General features: G+C 47.5%; 1 protein-coding gene across 4 annotated transcripts in view; it reads left to right on the top strand.

Annotated features, from left to right (window-relative positions):
• Rhpn2 (rhophilin Rho GTPase binding protein 2) overlaps positions 1-13301 on the top strand; it is a 59615-nt gene that overhangs the window by 13037 nt on the left and 33277 nt on the right. For 3 of the 4 annotated variants that reach the window (XM_052712240.1, XM_052712238.1, XM_052712237.1), the window contains exon 2: positions 5921-6036. In XM_052712240.1, the coding sequence (XP_052568200.1) occupies positions 6008-6036 (29 nt within the window). In that variant the 5' untranslated portion in view covers positions 5921-6007. Of the gene's footprint in view, positions 1-5862; positions 6037-13301 lie in introns of all 4 variants that reach the window. The other variant, XM_052712239.1, reaches the window with a different exon arrangement.

The following is a 13301-nucleotide window of genomic DNA, read 5'->3' as shown; positions in this document are numbered from 1 at the left end:
GGTAAGGGAGGAGGTGGTTGAGGTTGTTAGGTGTGAGGTTCCTGAGTTGGCAGGGGCAGAGCCCCATCTGAGAACACTGCCTACCAGGACACTCCCAGGGAGTAGCCACTGGTCCTACAGATAAGCCTCACTAAGGAATGTGGTCCTTGCTCAGACCCCGCCTGTCTGAGCTAGGGAGGGCACCATTAGGTTTAAACAATCTGAAACTTGACACATGACAATCCGAAGATCCTAGCAGGGGTGGGGGATGTACCCCAGGGGTAGAGCACTTGTCTAGTGGGTTCAATTGCCTGCACTGCAGGAAGAAAAAGGAAAGGAACAAATACCTCAGGAAATCATAGGCAGAGAACCCGAGCAGGCAGCGATAGAAAAGTCCAAATGATCATCAGCACATAACAAGTGTTCTCCTAAGAGGGCTTGAGTCCTGGAGACTGAGTTTCTAGTTTTGCAAAGATGAAAAATAATATTTTGGGGGCAGATGAGAAGGCTCAACACAAACAAGGTGGTTATTGTCATGGCTGGCAACCTGAGATTGATTCCCAGGACCCACACAAGGGGCAGAAAGAGAACTGACTCCCACAAGTTGTCTCTGATCTTTACACATACGCCATGACAAGTGTGACCTCCCACTAATCATACTAATAACACTTTAGAAGCTAGGTATGACAGTGTACACCTATAATCTCAATCTCAGAAAGCTGAGGCAGGAGAATCACTGTAAATTGGAAGCTGACCTAGGCTGCATAGACAGACCCTGCCTTAAAACAAACAAACCGAAAACACATTAACAAACAGAACAAAACAAAACAAAAAAAGCCCCTTTGAACCTGACAAATAAGATAACCCAGTTTCAAAATGGGCAAAGGTTTTCAGTCAGTAATTTCCCAGAAAAGATGTACAAATGACTACAGACCCATGAAAAAGACTCAACCCTTTCTGGGTTGATTTCCATATCCCAGGACCAAGCAAGGAAATGACACAGGGCAGGAATTCTTCCTGCTTAGTCAGGGTCTAAGGTCTCTAGCCGGAGCCTCTGTGATGACCAGAGTGGTTCTATTTTATTTTATGGAGGAGAGGTGGGCAGTACTAGGACTGGAACCCAAGGCCTTGCACATGCTAGGCCAGCCCTCTGTCGTTGAGTCATATTCCTAACCCAAGCCAATGGAAGAGTTGAATCATGATGACATAGCACACACACCAGGATGGTGTGCTGGCCAGTTTGACGTCAGCGGGATAAAAAACCTAGACGTATCAGGGAAGAGAAAATGCCAACGTAAGGCTGGCTTGGGGCAAGTCAGTGGGGGTGTGGTCTTGATTAATTATTGCTGTGGGAGGGCCCTGTCCACTGTGAGTGGTGCCCCCTGGACTGGTGGTCCTGGATGGGATAAGAAGGCAGACGGAGCAAACCAGCAAGCAGGGGTCTGCTTTCTGCTTCCAGGTTCTGGCTTGAGTTCCTGTCCTGACTCAGGGAGTGATGACGGAGTATAAGATGAAATAAAACATTAGCTTTTGGTCATGGTGTTTTATCACAGCAATAGAAACCTAACTAAGACAGATGGCTGTCGTTATAAAAAAAAAAATAGTAGGTCTGAGGCTGTAGCTCAGTAATGAGTACCTGCCTGAATCTGTCAGTGAAGAGCTGGTGGTGTGGCTCAGTGGTAGAGAACTTGCTGGAATCTACCAGTGCGGAGCTGAGAGCATGGCTTAGTTGTAGAATACTTGCTAATGGGAATTTAAAATAGAAATTGACAAATTATCTGATAGTTTCTCAAATGGTTAAACATAGAATTAACCACATGATCCATATATACAAGCTTGTTCAAAGAACAGATGGCCTTGTATAGGAAATGAGATTTTAGTTGTTCTTTTTGTTTTTAAGACAAGGTTTCTCTGTGTAACAGCCCTGGCTGTTCTGGAACTCAATTTGTAGACCAGGCTAGCCTTGAACTCACAGAGATCTACTTGTCTCTGCCTCCTGAGTGTTGGAATTACACACACACATTGTGTGAACCCTGGGGAGAGAAAAGCGTGTTATCTACACTCCAACCTGCTCAGGGGGCCCTCTGTCAGTGACCTTTGGACTAAAGGGTCAGAAATGAGTTACTTTCCTTTCTCAAGGTTTCTCTTCCTCCTTTTAAAGTTTTTTTTTTTTTTTAATTTTTTTTTTCCAGTTCAGGGTCTCTTGTAGCCCAGGCTGGTCTTGAACTTGTTGTTGCTAAGACTGTCTTTGAATTCCTGATCTCCTGTTCTCACGTCCCAAATACTGAGATTTTAGGTGTGGACACTGTACCGGGCCTCTAGCAAACAATGAGAACACCTCAAGTCTCCAGCAACTGGTGAATGGTTAAACAGAACAAACGTTGTATGCTTATCTAACGAAGAAAGAGCGGACTGGTGCAGGCTGTGATCTGGGTGAACTTTGAAAACGACACGCTAGCCAGGTGTGGTGGCACGAGGCTGTAAGCCCAGACTGTAGGAAACTGAGGTAGGGGACCACAGATTAAGGCTAGCCTGGGCTATACGATAAGACCCTTTCAAACAACAATGAAACAAGATATAATGGGGTTGCGGGAGGAGAAGGGAAAGCTAGTTGTCACAGTGCTTGGAGGACTCGAGTTCAATCCCCAGAACCCACATAAAGGAGAACAAGCACACTTGGGACCATTGCTGAGGCGGAAATGGATGAGCCCCAGCCTCTGACCAGCCAGTCTAGCCAGGCCAGAGAGAGACTGTATCAACACAGAGGTACATAGAGGTGGATGGTACCTGAGGTTGTCCACTGGCATCCACTAGCACACGCATGCGCACACGCACGCACGCGCGCACACACACGCACACACACACGTACACACACAGAAGAAAACAGTGCACTATGTGAAAGAAGACAGACACAGAAGGCTGCATATTGAATAATTCTATTGATGTGAAATATCCAGAATGAGCAAGTCTGTATAGGCCAAAAAACAGAGCTGGCAGGGCTCAAGGATGAGGAATGGTACTAGCGGATGCTCAGTTTCCTTTTGAGGTACTAAAATGCTCCAAAATCAGAAATAGGTGATGGCCATGTATTGTGGGGGCAGATGTTTAAAAAAGCAAACAAAAACCACTGACTGCTTCTTTTATTTACTCAGCTGGGGACTGAACCAGGGCCTTGAACAAGCTAAGCATGCACTCCCTGTTGGAGGGCTGGCTCCGGATCCTGAGTGCTTTAAGCGGTTGGGTGGATGGTGCTTTAGTTTTATTTTGCTGACAGGTTTTACTGTGATACCCAGGTTCTAGATTCACAATCCTCCTGTCCTAGCTATGCTAAGATTACAGGTGTGTTCCGCCGTGACTGGCCAAATGTGTAGACTTCTAAAACTATTACATTGTGTGTGCTTCAGTTCTGTAACTTGATGCTATCAGATACATCAGATAGGGAAATACTTACACAAATGTAACTATGTACAGTTACTATTTGTTTTTTTGTGGGAAGAGCAACTAAAATCTCATTTCTCAGCAATCTCAGTTGCAGTGTAATCTTTCCTGCCTTTATGTTATAGGTAGCATCCTAGTCAGTTTTGTTTGTTGGATTGTTTTTGTTTTTTGAGACAGGGTTTCTCTGTGTAGCCCTGGTCATGGTAGAACTCACTCTGTAGACCAGGCTGGCCGCAAACTCAGAGATCAGCCTGTCTCTGCTTCCCAAATGCTGGGGTTAAAGGCATGTGCCACCACCCAGCTCATACCTTAGCATCATTACACCGGTTTTTTAAAATTTTTATTTATTTGTTTGTTTGTTTGTTTGTTTTGGTTTTTTGAGACAGGGTTTTTCTGTGTAACAGTCTTAGCTGTCCTGGAACTAGCTCTGTAGACCAGGTTGGCCTTGATCTCAGAGATCCACCTGCCTCTGCCTTCCAGGTGTTGGGATTAAAAGGGTGGCCACTACCATCCCCCCAGCTTGTTTTGAATTTTTGGACAATTTTATTTGTTGTTGTTGTTATTTTGGTGTTTTGTATATGCTATGGCATGCCCATGGGGGTCAGAAGCATTGTGGTTATTATTCTGGTGTTATATGTGTGCCATGATGTGCCTATGGAGGGCAGAGTTGAACCTGCAGAGGCTCGTTCTCACCTTTTGTCCCATGGGTCCTAGGGTTTGAACTCATGCCCTCAGGTTTGGCAGGAGGTGGCTTTACCCACTGAGCCATCTCACCAGCCTCTTTTGCTTGTTTTTTATTTTTATTTTTGAGACAGAGTCTTGCTCTATAGCCCAGGCTGGCCTGGGACTTGCAGCAATCCTCTTTCTGGAGATTATAGATGTGTATCACTGTACCTTGCTCCTGTCTTTAAGGAACAATGTATTTTTTCGAGACAGGGTTTCTCTGTGTAGCTTTGCGCCTTTCCTGGATCTTGCTCTGTAGACCAGGCTGGCCTTGAACTCACAGAGATCCGCCTGCCTCTGCCTCCCGAGTGCTGGGATTAAAGGCGTGCGCCACCACCGCCCGGCTGGAACAATGTATTCTAAGGCGAACTTTTATTTATTGATTTTTTTATTTTATATATATATATGCATATATGTATGTATATATGTGGGTGTGGGTACATGTGGGGGTATGTGCACATGAGTGCAGGTGCCCATAGAGGCCAGAGGAGGGCGTTGAATCCCCCTGAAGCTGGAATTAAGAGGTGGCTGTGAATCCCACATGGGTGCTGGAAATTGAACTCAGGTCTCCTGTAACAGCAGTACATGTGTTTAACCACCATCTCTTGGGTCCCAAAAGGGAAATTCTTGAGAGCACAGTAAGAAAGCATAGTGAGCTGTGAGTACCACTGTGCCGGAGAGGGTCACATGGCAGACCCCAGGCGACTTTTCGAGTGGCCCTGGCTAGTGTCTGGGAGCCCAGCTCTTAGAATGTTCCCACCGTCTCTTGACTGGTAAGGTTGGTGCACTGTGCTCTGAGGGAGAGTGTGGACAGTGGTTCATCATCATCACCATTTGCCCCCCTCCTGGATTCTGGAGATTGGGCCTGTGCCAGGCAATGGGTACCTTTGTAATGAGCTCCCAGCGGGCTGGTTTAAACAGAGATGCTATATACCACGTTGGTGGGAAGAGGGTGGCCAGTGTCACCATCATGGTGGGAGAATAGACCGGGGCAAAAGAGACCAACTCACAGTGTCTGTTTGGTTTTTGTTGTTGTTGTTTTTGGTTTTTGAGACAGGGTTTCTCTGTGTAGCCCTGGCTGTCCTGGAACTTGCTCTGTAGCCCAGGCTGGCCTCTAACTCACAGAGATCTGCCTGCCTCTGCCTCCTGAGTGCTGAGATTATAGGTGTGTCCGGCCACAAAGCATTTGTTTGGGGGCTGTGTTATCATGATTTTTGCATTTTTATGCCTTTTCTTATTTTGTATATTTTCTATATTGTCATAAAATTTTTTGAGATTATTTTTGTCACATTTCTCCATTCCATTTCTTTCCTCTAAACCCTTCCTTGCTCCTTCGTACTCTCCTTCAAATTCATGGTCACTGTTTCACTAATGGCCATTGCATGCATATATGTGTATGTATACACATGTATAGTCTTAAATATAACCAGTTCGCATAATGTTACATTTGTATGTTTTCAGGGCTGACCCTTTGGCACTCTAAACACAAACTGGTGTGCTCCTACTTGGGGAGATCCAACCCTCCCACTCCCAGCTTTCCTCAGTGGCCTGTGGTTCCTTGTGTAGGCTTGAGGCCTCGTGAGCAGCTTTTCCCTGTTCACTTCAGCATGTCCATTGGTGTCTCTCCCTTGCTCAGCTCATGTTTGAGCAGTCGTGTTGGTGAGACTTTATGGACTGGTTAAGGGTTTTGTTTTTGTGTTTGTTTGTTTTTCTGTTCTACAGAATGCCATCATTTTGGGTGTGACTGACCTCTGAGGGGTGTCTCTCATTTTCCCTTCAGGGCTGTAATCCCCTTGCGCAAACTGGCCGGAGCAAGCTGCAGAATCAAAGAGCTGCCCTGAACCAGCAGATCCTGAAGGCTGTGCGGATGCGGACAGGAGCTGAGAACCTTCTGAAGTGCGTACCTCTGGCTTTGCTACCCTGGCCAGGAGCCCTGGCTCACCTGAGGACCTGTCTGTTTGATGGACATACAGCTGGGATCTTGCTTTTCAGCTTTGAGATTCCCTCTCATCTGGGGGCATCTAGACAGGTCCTTTTCTAGGCTAGATCTTTGTCATGTTAAAGACAGAGATGTTTTAGCCAGGTGGCACTCGGGAGGCAGAGGCAGGCTGATCTCTCTAGAATGAGGTCCAGGACAGGCACCAAAACCCTGTCTTGAAAAGCCAAAAAAAAAAAAAAAAAAAAAAAAAAGCCAGAGACGTTTTATCCACCCTGTGTTTGTGGAGAATCGTGACAGACAGTGGGATTACAGCCGTGTGTGTGTGTGTGTGTGTGTGTGTGTGTGTGTGTGTGTGTGTGTGTGTACATTTATATGTGTATACTTAAGATTCGTTTACTTTAATTTTATGTGTATGAGCGTTTGCCTTCATGTGTGTACATCATGCGAAACCTGGTGCCCACGGAGGCCAGAGAGGTCATTGCAGATCCCCTGGTCCTGGAACTGCAGATGGCTGTGAGCAGCCATTCCAGTGCTGGGAACAGAACTTGGGTCCTCTGCAAGAGCAGACAGTGCTCTTAATTGATGAACATCCTTCTAGCCATAGCCATCTTGTTCGGCAGTCCAGTTACTGTTTCAGCATTTGTTCTGGACGTGACTCCTTTCTCCACTGCCCAGAGTGACGTCTGGTAGAGAGAGTCACTGGTGAATGTGTGTTGACTGGATAAGGGAGGGAGAACAGAAAGGAAAGCATAGGACATTTATATTACCAGTGTCTACCTTTCTAATGAAAGGAGTTGTAAGTAGGACATGGTGGCACATACCTGTGGTTTCAGCTACTTGAGGGTGGGCTGAGGCAGGAGGATTGCTTGAACCCCAGAGTTGGAGACACCTGGGCAAAGTAGCAAAACCCTGTCTAGGAAAAAAGGATTGAGTTAATGAGAGGCAGAGCGGGTGATGCTGGGTATTCACTGCTGTGCCGTGGGGATAAAACAGTTACTTATCAAGCAGAATTCACTAAAGCTGTACCTTTGTCTAGACGGCTGTAAATCCTCCCCACCCCCTTAAGTGCAGTGTGCCAGCTCGCTTTTGTTTACTAAAGCTCGGTCTCCTCCTTCAGAGGACAACTCTGGGTATTGGTTCGTTGAGGCTGGCTCTTGGAGCACACAGCAAACCCAAGTCATTAGCACTGCGAGGCAGGTGCTTTGACCTGCCAACCCATCTCCCAGCCCCCACCCCACCCCGCCCCTGCATCCCCCTAGAGGCTTACAGGGCAGTTCTTTGGTTTGGCAGGGTCTCTTGTAGTCTAGGCCGGCTTAAAACTTGCTACACAGTTAAGGATGACCTTGAACTCCTGATTCTCCTGCTTTTACCTCTTCGTGCATGTGTGGGCATGCGTCCATGTGCAGTGTATGACTTTGTGGTGTCTGTTCCCTCCCCCTACCGTGTAAAATCCTAGGGATTGAACTCATGTTGTCAGCCTTGGCAGCAAGCACCTTCATGTGCTGAGCCACCTGGCCGGCCCTGCTTTGGAGTTTTTATAGCAGATACTGGGCCTCTCTGCCTGCCTTGCTCTGTTAACAGAACAGCCTCTCTGAGGCCCAGGCCAGGCTCAGTCAAATGGTCAGGTTAGCAGTTGTGTGGCGGGTAGGCGGAGGGTGGGGCAGGGTTGTAAATGATTCTCCCAGAGACTGATAAGTTAAACACCCCCGTTTAGAGACTGTTGTTAGAGGAAACCCTGGGGTATTTATTAATCGACCTCAACTGACACCAAAGCTTCCGGAAACCAAGGAGGGCATCAGGCCAAGCCTCACTCTGGCCCCACGGTGTCCCCGGCTGCCACTACTAGCAGCAGGTAATTACTGTCTGGCTGTCCTAGCCTCAGATTGCTAGGTGTCCCATTAAGTTTCCTAGATGCGGATAGTTACAGTGTGGGCAAGAGGGCCTTTGGGGAAACATCCACATCAGTGCAGGCTTGGAAACAAGGGTCTCAGCCTTTAACTGCACAGGCCGCCGCCATGACTGGGCAGGCGCTGTGAGCGGGAGGTTTGTGTCCCGTTAGGTCCTCCCCTTCCCTGTGTCAGCCAGGAGACAGTGAGCTTCCTGGAGCTTGGTGGGAGATAACCGGCACTTTGAAGTGCCCTCCAGGCTGGGCATTGGCAGTACTCTGTCCTCCCACTTCCTGTCCCTCCCTTGAGGAAGGTGAGGCAGTACCAAATAGTTGTATGAGACGGAGAGATTAAAGCAAGTTACTGGGTTGTTCAGTTTTCATTAACTAGTTCTTGGTCAGAGAACAGGCTGTTTAACCATTCTGGTTGAACCCCCAGATGGCCTTCCATTGTTAGACTGAATCGGGAGAGCCTCTCTCTGAGGCTTTGTGTGTCAGTATACATGCTGGTGAGGGAAGGGGCTGGACAGCTCCATGCTGGGAACCATGAGAATGGTGGGGCTGGGAGGGTATGCAGCATATAGCCCAGGCTGGCCTGGAAGTTGGCAGATCTTCTGTCTCAGTCTCCTTAGCGATGCTACTGCAGACATGCATCGCAACACCCAGGCCTTTACTTTCTTTCTTTTCTTTTTCTTTCTCTCTTTTTCTTCCTTCCTCCTTTCTTTCTTTCTTTCTTTCTTTCTTTCTTTCTTTCTTTCTTTCTTCCTTCCTTCCTTCCTTCCTTCCTTCCTTCCTTCCTTCCTTCCTTCCTTCCTTTCTTTCTTCCTTTCTTTGTTTTTTTAAGACAAGGTCTCACTATGTAGCCTTGGCTGGCCTGAAAATCACTATGTAGCCTAGGCTGGACCTTGAAGTTGTGATGATCCTCCTGCCTCTGACTCCTGAGGGCTGGGATTGCAGGTGTTTGCTGTCACACACAGGTTTCATGTATGGGCAAGCACTCTGCCCACTGAGATGCAGTCCCAGTCTGGTTTTTTTTTTGTTTTTGTGGAGAAAAAAGTCTCACTTTGTAGCCCTGGCTGGTCTAAATCTCAAGGTTCTCCTGCCTTTGCCTCCCAGATGCAGGATTTTAGGCATGTACCACCACGTTAGGGTTTTTAAATCTTCGTATTTCAAATTTTTAAATATTGGCAACCACTTAAGGGCAGAAAAACTAACGCACTGACAACCGAGCGAGTGAGTCACAGGCCTTCAGTTCACTTTGTGATGGCCGGGCCCCAGGCTCAGGCTGGGGTGGCCCTGGCTGTGGTGAGGTTAATGACTGCTCACATCCGTTCCTAGGGGCTCCAGCAGCTGTGCAGGGGGGGCCTGAGTCCCCTTGGCCTTCACTTTGATGCCTGATCCTAGACCTGCCTTTTTCCCACACTGGGGACATAGCCGATGCCTCAGCCAGGGGTCATATGGGGCACAGGGTGGCAACACCCCACCCCTACCCCACTGCCACCACGCAGAGTGGGAGGTGGGAACAGCTCTGCCAGGACAAACTGGCAGAGTAAAGACAGCTTGCCAGAGTCGGTTACACTGCCCCAGTATGGTCTCCAAAGCATGTGGGAGACGGGGGTCAGGGTGGAGCCTGTTCTCAGAGGGACACTTTTACTAAAAGGGTTGAAAGAAAATGAAATTAAGCCAGAAATGAAGAGCCAATGTGGTTCAATTACAGAGCACTGTGTGCCATCCCCAGCACCACACGGAAGCAAATAGGGACACATGGGCCAGATGTGAAGTTCCTATTTATTTATTTATTTATTTATTTATTTATTTATTTATTTGGTTTTTCGAGACAGAGTTTCTCTGTGTAGCTTTGCGCCTTTTTCCTGGAACTCACTTGGTAGCCCAGGCTGGCCTCGGACTCACAGAGATCCGCCTGGCTCTGCCTCCCGAGTGCTGGGATTAAAGGCGTGCGCCACCACCGCCCAGCTCCTATTTATTTTTGCATTGGACTTTTCATTGTTGTGACATATATCTGAAAAAAAAAAAAAACAACTTCAAAGAGACTGCATTTAGCCAGGTGGTGGTGGTGGTGCATGACTTTAATCCCAGCACTTGGGAGGCAGAGGCAGGCAGATCTGTGTGAGTTCAAGGCCAGCCTGGTCTACTGAGCGAGTTCCAGGACAGCCAGGGCTACACAGAGAAACTCTGTCTTGAAGAACAAAAACAGAACAACAAAAAAGAGAGGCTGGATTTAGTTAGCTCATGGTAGTTTCCAGTCCATGGTCAGCTGGATCCGTTGATTCTGGGCCCAAGGAAAGGGTGAATATCCTGTGTCAGGTGCATATATGCCATGGCAGCTGAGTAGCAGAGTGACTTGGAAGAGGGAAAAGAACATCTTTCAAAGGCATGCACCTAATGACCTTCCTCTAACCAGGCTCCATCTCCTGATGTTCCCACCACTGCCCCACAATGCCATCCCATTATGACCCCATCAGTGGGTCAACACTGATGAAGTCAGAGACCCTCGTGATCCAGCACGTCTTCAAATCCCCATTTCTGAGCATGGCTTGTAGAACAAGCCTTCAGCATGTCAGCCTTTGGGGAATACTTCTTACCCGAATCAAAGTAATCCTTGGAACTTAAGGCAGAAGAGCCATGGTCACATGGGAACTTTGCATGGTAGACAAGGCTAGACTGGGATACATGAGACTTTGTCTCCAAAGGGGGAAAAAAAAAAAAGACCCCAGAGGCTCCAAGGTGCAGGAAAGCATGCAGTGTGTATTGGGTAGTTGGAGGAAGTAGTTGGTTGTGGCCTGGCCGCCCCTATTTATGCTCGTTGCTCAACTTCTCCGAGAACATTAATTGTGGGGTCTTCTTATTCTGAATGGTTCTTATGGCACACACATGCTCTTTCATGAAAACCTGAGGGAGCTGATTCTTCTTCTCCTTGTGACACAGGTCATGGAGAGTCATGGTGGTGATGTTTTTTTCTGGACAGGAAAGGGCCGAAACACTCTTTGCATGATGCCTCTCGGACTTGGGTTCAGTTGCCAGGCCACAGCCTGAGAGAGATGCACAAATGGGTCACTGATGTAAAAAGGCCATCTTCCTCTGAGAAGATCCATAGAAGCCATTTGTTTTCATTCAGAAAAACAGCCTGGGTATGGCACATAGGAACCAAGGAACCCAAGTTGCCATCCTTGCTCCCGAACCAGGACCAGATGGTTCTAGATTTGTTCATCCTCTAGCCGGGCCCAGAGATAGCTGGGAACATCTACCATCTTGCCTAGATGTACTGTATTTGAGAATGCTTCTTCCACCAAAGAGGTGATGAGAAACCTCACCTGTTCTAGAGACAGCTCAAACCTTAGGATTGATTTCTGAGTCATCTTTATATCCAAAGGTCAAGGAGTCCTCCAAGCCCAGGACCCCTCCTGGCTGCCGGCATCTAATGAAAATCTAATTGCTTCATTCATTTACTAAATGTCTATCCCCACCCTACACCCCAGCTGTCCTAGCATTTTTATCAAAATCTGTTGACCATAAATGCACAGATGCATGTTAATCAGTACCATGCTGTACCAATTTGCTCGAACTCAGAGATCCATCTGCCTTTGCCTCCCAAGTGCTGGGAATAAAGGCATGAACCACCACTGCCTGGCTGTAGTGACTTTTAAAATCAGATAGCACACATCTTCCATCTTTGCTTTACTTTCTCAAAATCGTTTTGACTCTTTTTGGTTATCTGCAGCTCCATATAAATTGTAGGGTCCCATTCTCAGTTAATCACTCCCCACCTCTTTCTTTCTGTGCTAGGGATGAGTGCCTTGCTCATGCTGGAGTACTCTACCACTGGGGTTGTTAATTAAGCTGGGCTTGGTGGCTCAGCCTCTCATTTCAGCACTTGGGATGATGAGGAAGGGAGGGAAGGAGGGAAAGAGGGAAGGAGGCCAGGGAGCTGTAATGAGTCTTATTATATTGTCTCGCCAGCTCCCAAATAACAACACAGAGACTTCTTACTAATTAGGAAAGCTCAGCCTACAGCCTAGGCTTGTCCCACTAGCTCTTATAACTTCAATTAACCCATTTTTATTCATCTATATGTTGCCATGTGGCTCGTGGCTTTTACCTCTTCTCCTGCATGTCTATTTCCTCTGTGTCCATCCACTGGTGACTCTGCCTTTCTTCTCACAGAACTCTCTCTGTCCAGAAGTCATTGCTATACCTCCTGCCTAGCTATCAGCCATTTAGCTTTTTATTAAATCAATCACAGTGACATTTTCAGACAGTGTAAAGGAATATTCCACAACAGGGAATTGTAAAAGTGTGGGTTGGAGCTGGGTGGTGGTGACACACACCTTTAATCCCTGCACTCAGGAGGCAGAGGCAGGTAGATCTCTGAGTTTGAGGCCAGCCTGGTCTACAGCGTGAGTTCCAGGGCAGCCAGGGCTACACAGAGAAACCCTGTCTTGAAAAACCAAAAAACAAAAGTATGGGTTGGGAGTGTGCCTCAGTGATACAGACCTTGCCTTGTGTGTACAAAGCCCTGGGTCCATCCCTAGCAAGGAAGAGAAAGGTGAACGTAAGAGTGGTCTCATTGCTTTGGTCAGAAGAGGAAAGCGATCAGTCTTTCACCAGTAAACATGGTGGTAGCTACCAGCTTTCATGGATAGGTGCTCTTCGTCAGGTTCTGTATAGTCTCCCTTTTTGATCTGTCTGTCTATCATCTGTCTGTCTGTCTGTCTATCTATCAATCTATCGGTCTTTGGTTTTGGCCTTGTACTCACAGAGAGCTACCTGCCTTTGCCTCCCAAGCTGGCATTAATGATATATACCAGCCACACCTGGCTAAGATTTGTGTTCTTTTTGTTGTGGTTTTGTGTGTGTGTGTGTGTGTGTGTGTGTGTGTGTGTGTGTGTGTATACACATGAGTACATGAGTGCTGGTGCTGGAGGAAGCCAGAGGTGTCAGATCCTCCTGGAGCTGAGGTGACAGACAGCCATCAGCCACCTGACGTGAGTGCTGGGAATCCAGCTTGGGTCCTCTGCAAGAGCGACACACACTTAACCACAGACCGACTCGCCAGCCTTTTGCGTGATCAGATTCATAGTCAAAGTTTTGTTTTGACTGGTTTTTCGGTGAGACAGTCACACTTGGTAGCCCAGGCTGGCCCCAAACTCTCAGTCCTCCTGTCTCTGCCTCCCACGGGTTAAGGAGATAATTTGTGTCCTGTTCTTGGGTGACAAGAGGAGGTTTTGTTTGGGTTGGTTTTTGTCTTCTCAAGGCTAATTCCTTTCGAGGCTTTCTTGGGATTCATGCCCAGCAGCTTCAGTGTTGCTAGCCACATCC

This window comes from Peromyscus californicus, unplaced genomic scaffold (assembly GCF_007827085.1).
Source record: "Peromyscus californicus insignis strain IS unplaced genomic scaffold, ASM782708v3 Scaffold_4__1_contigs__length_199733344, whole genome shotgun sequence".
NCBI lineage: Eukaryota > Metazoa > Chordata > Mammalia > Rodentia > Cricetidae > Peromyscus > Peromyscus californicus.
The sequence above is the reverse complement of the archived record's forward strand: the minus strand, read 5'-3'. Positions and strand labels throughout refer to the sequence as shown.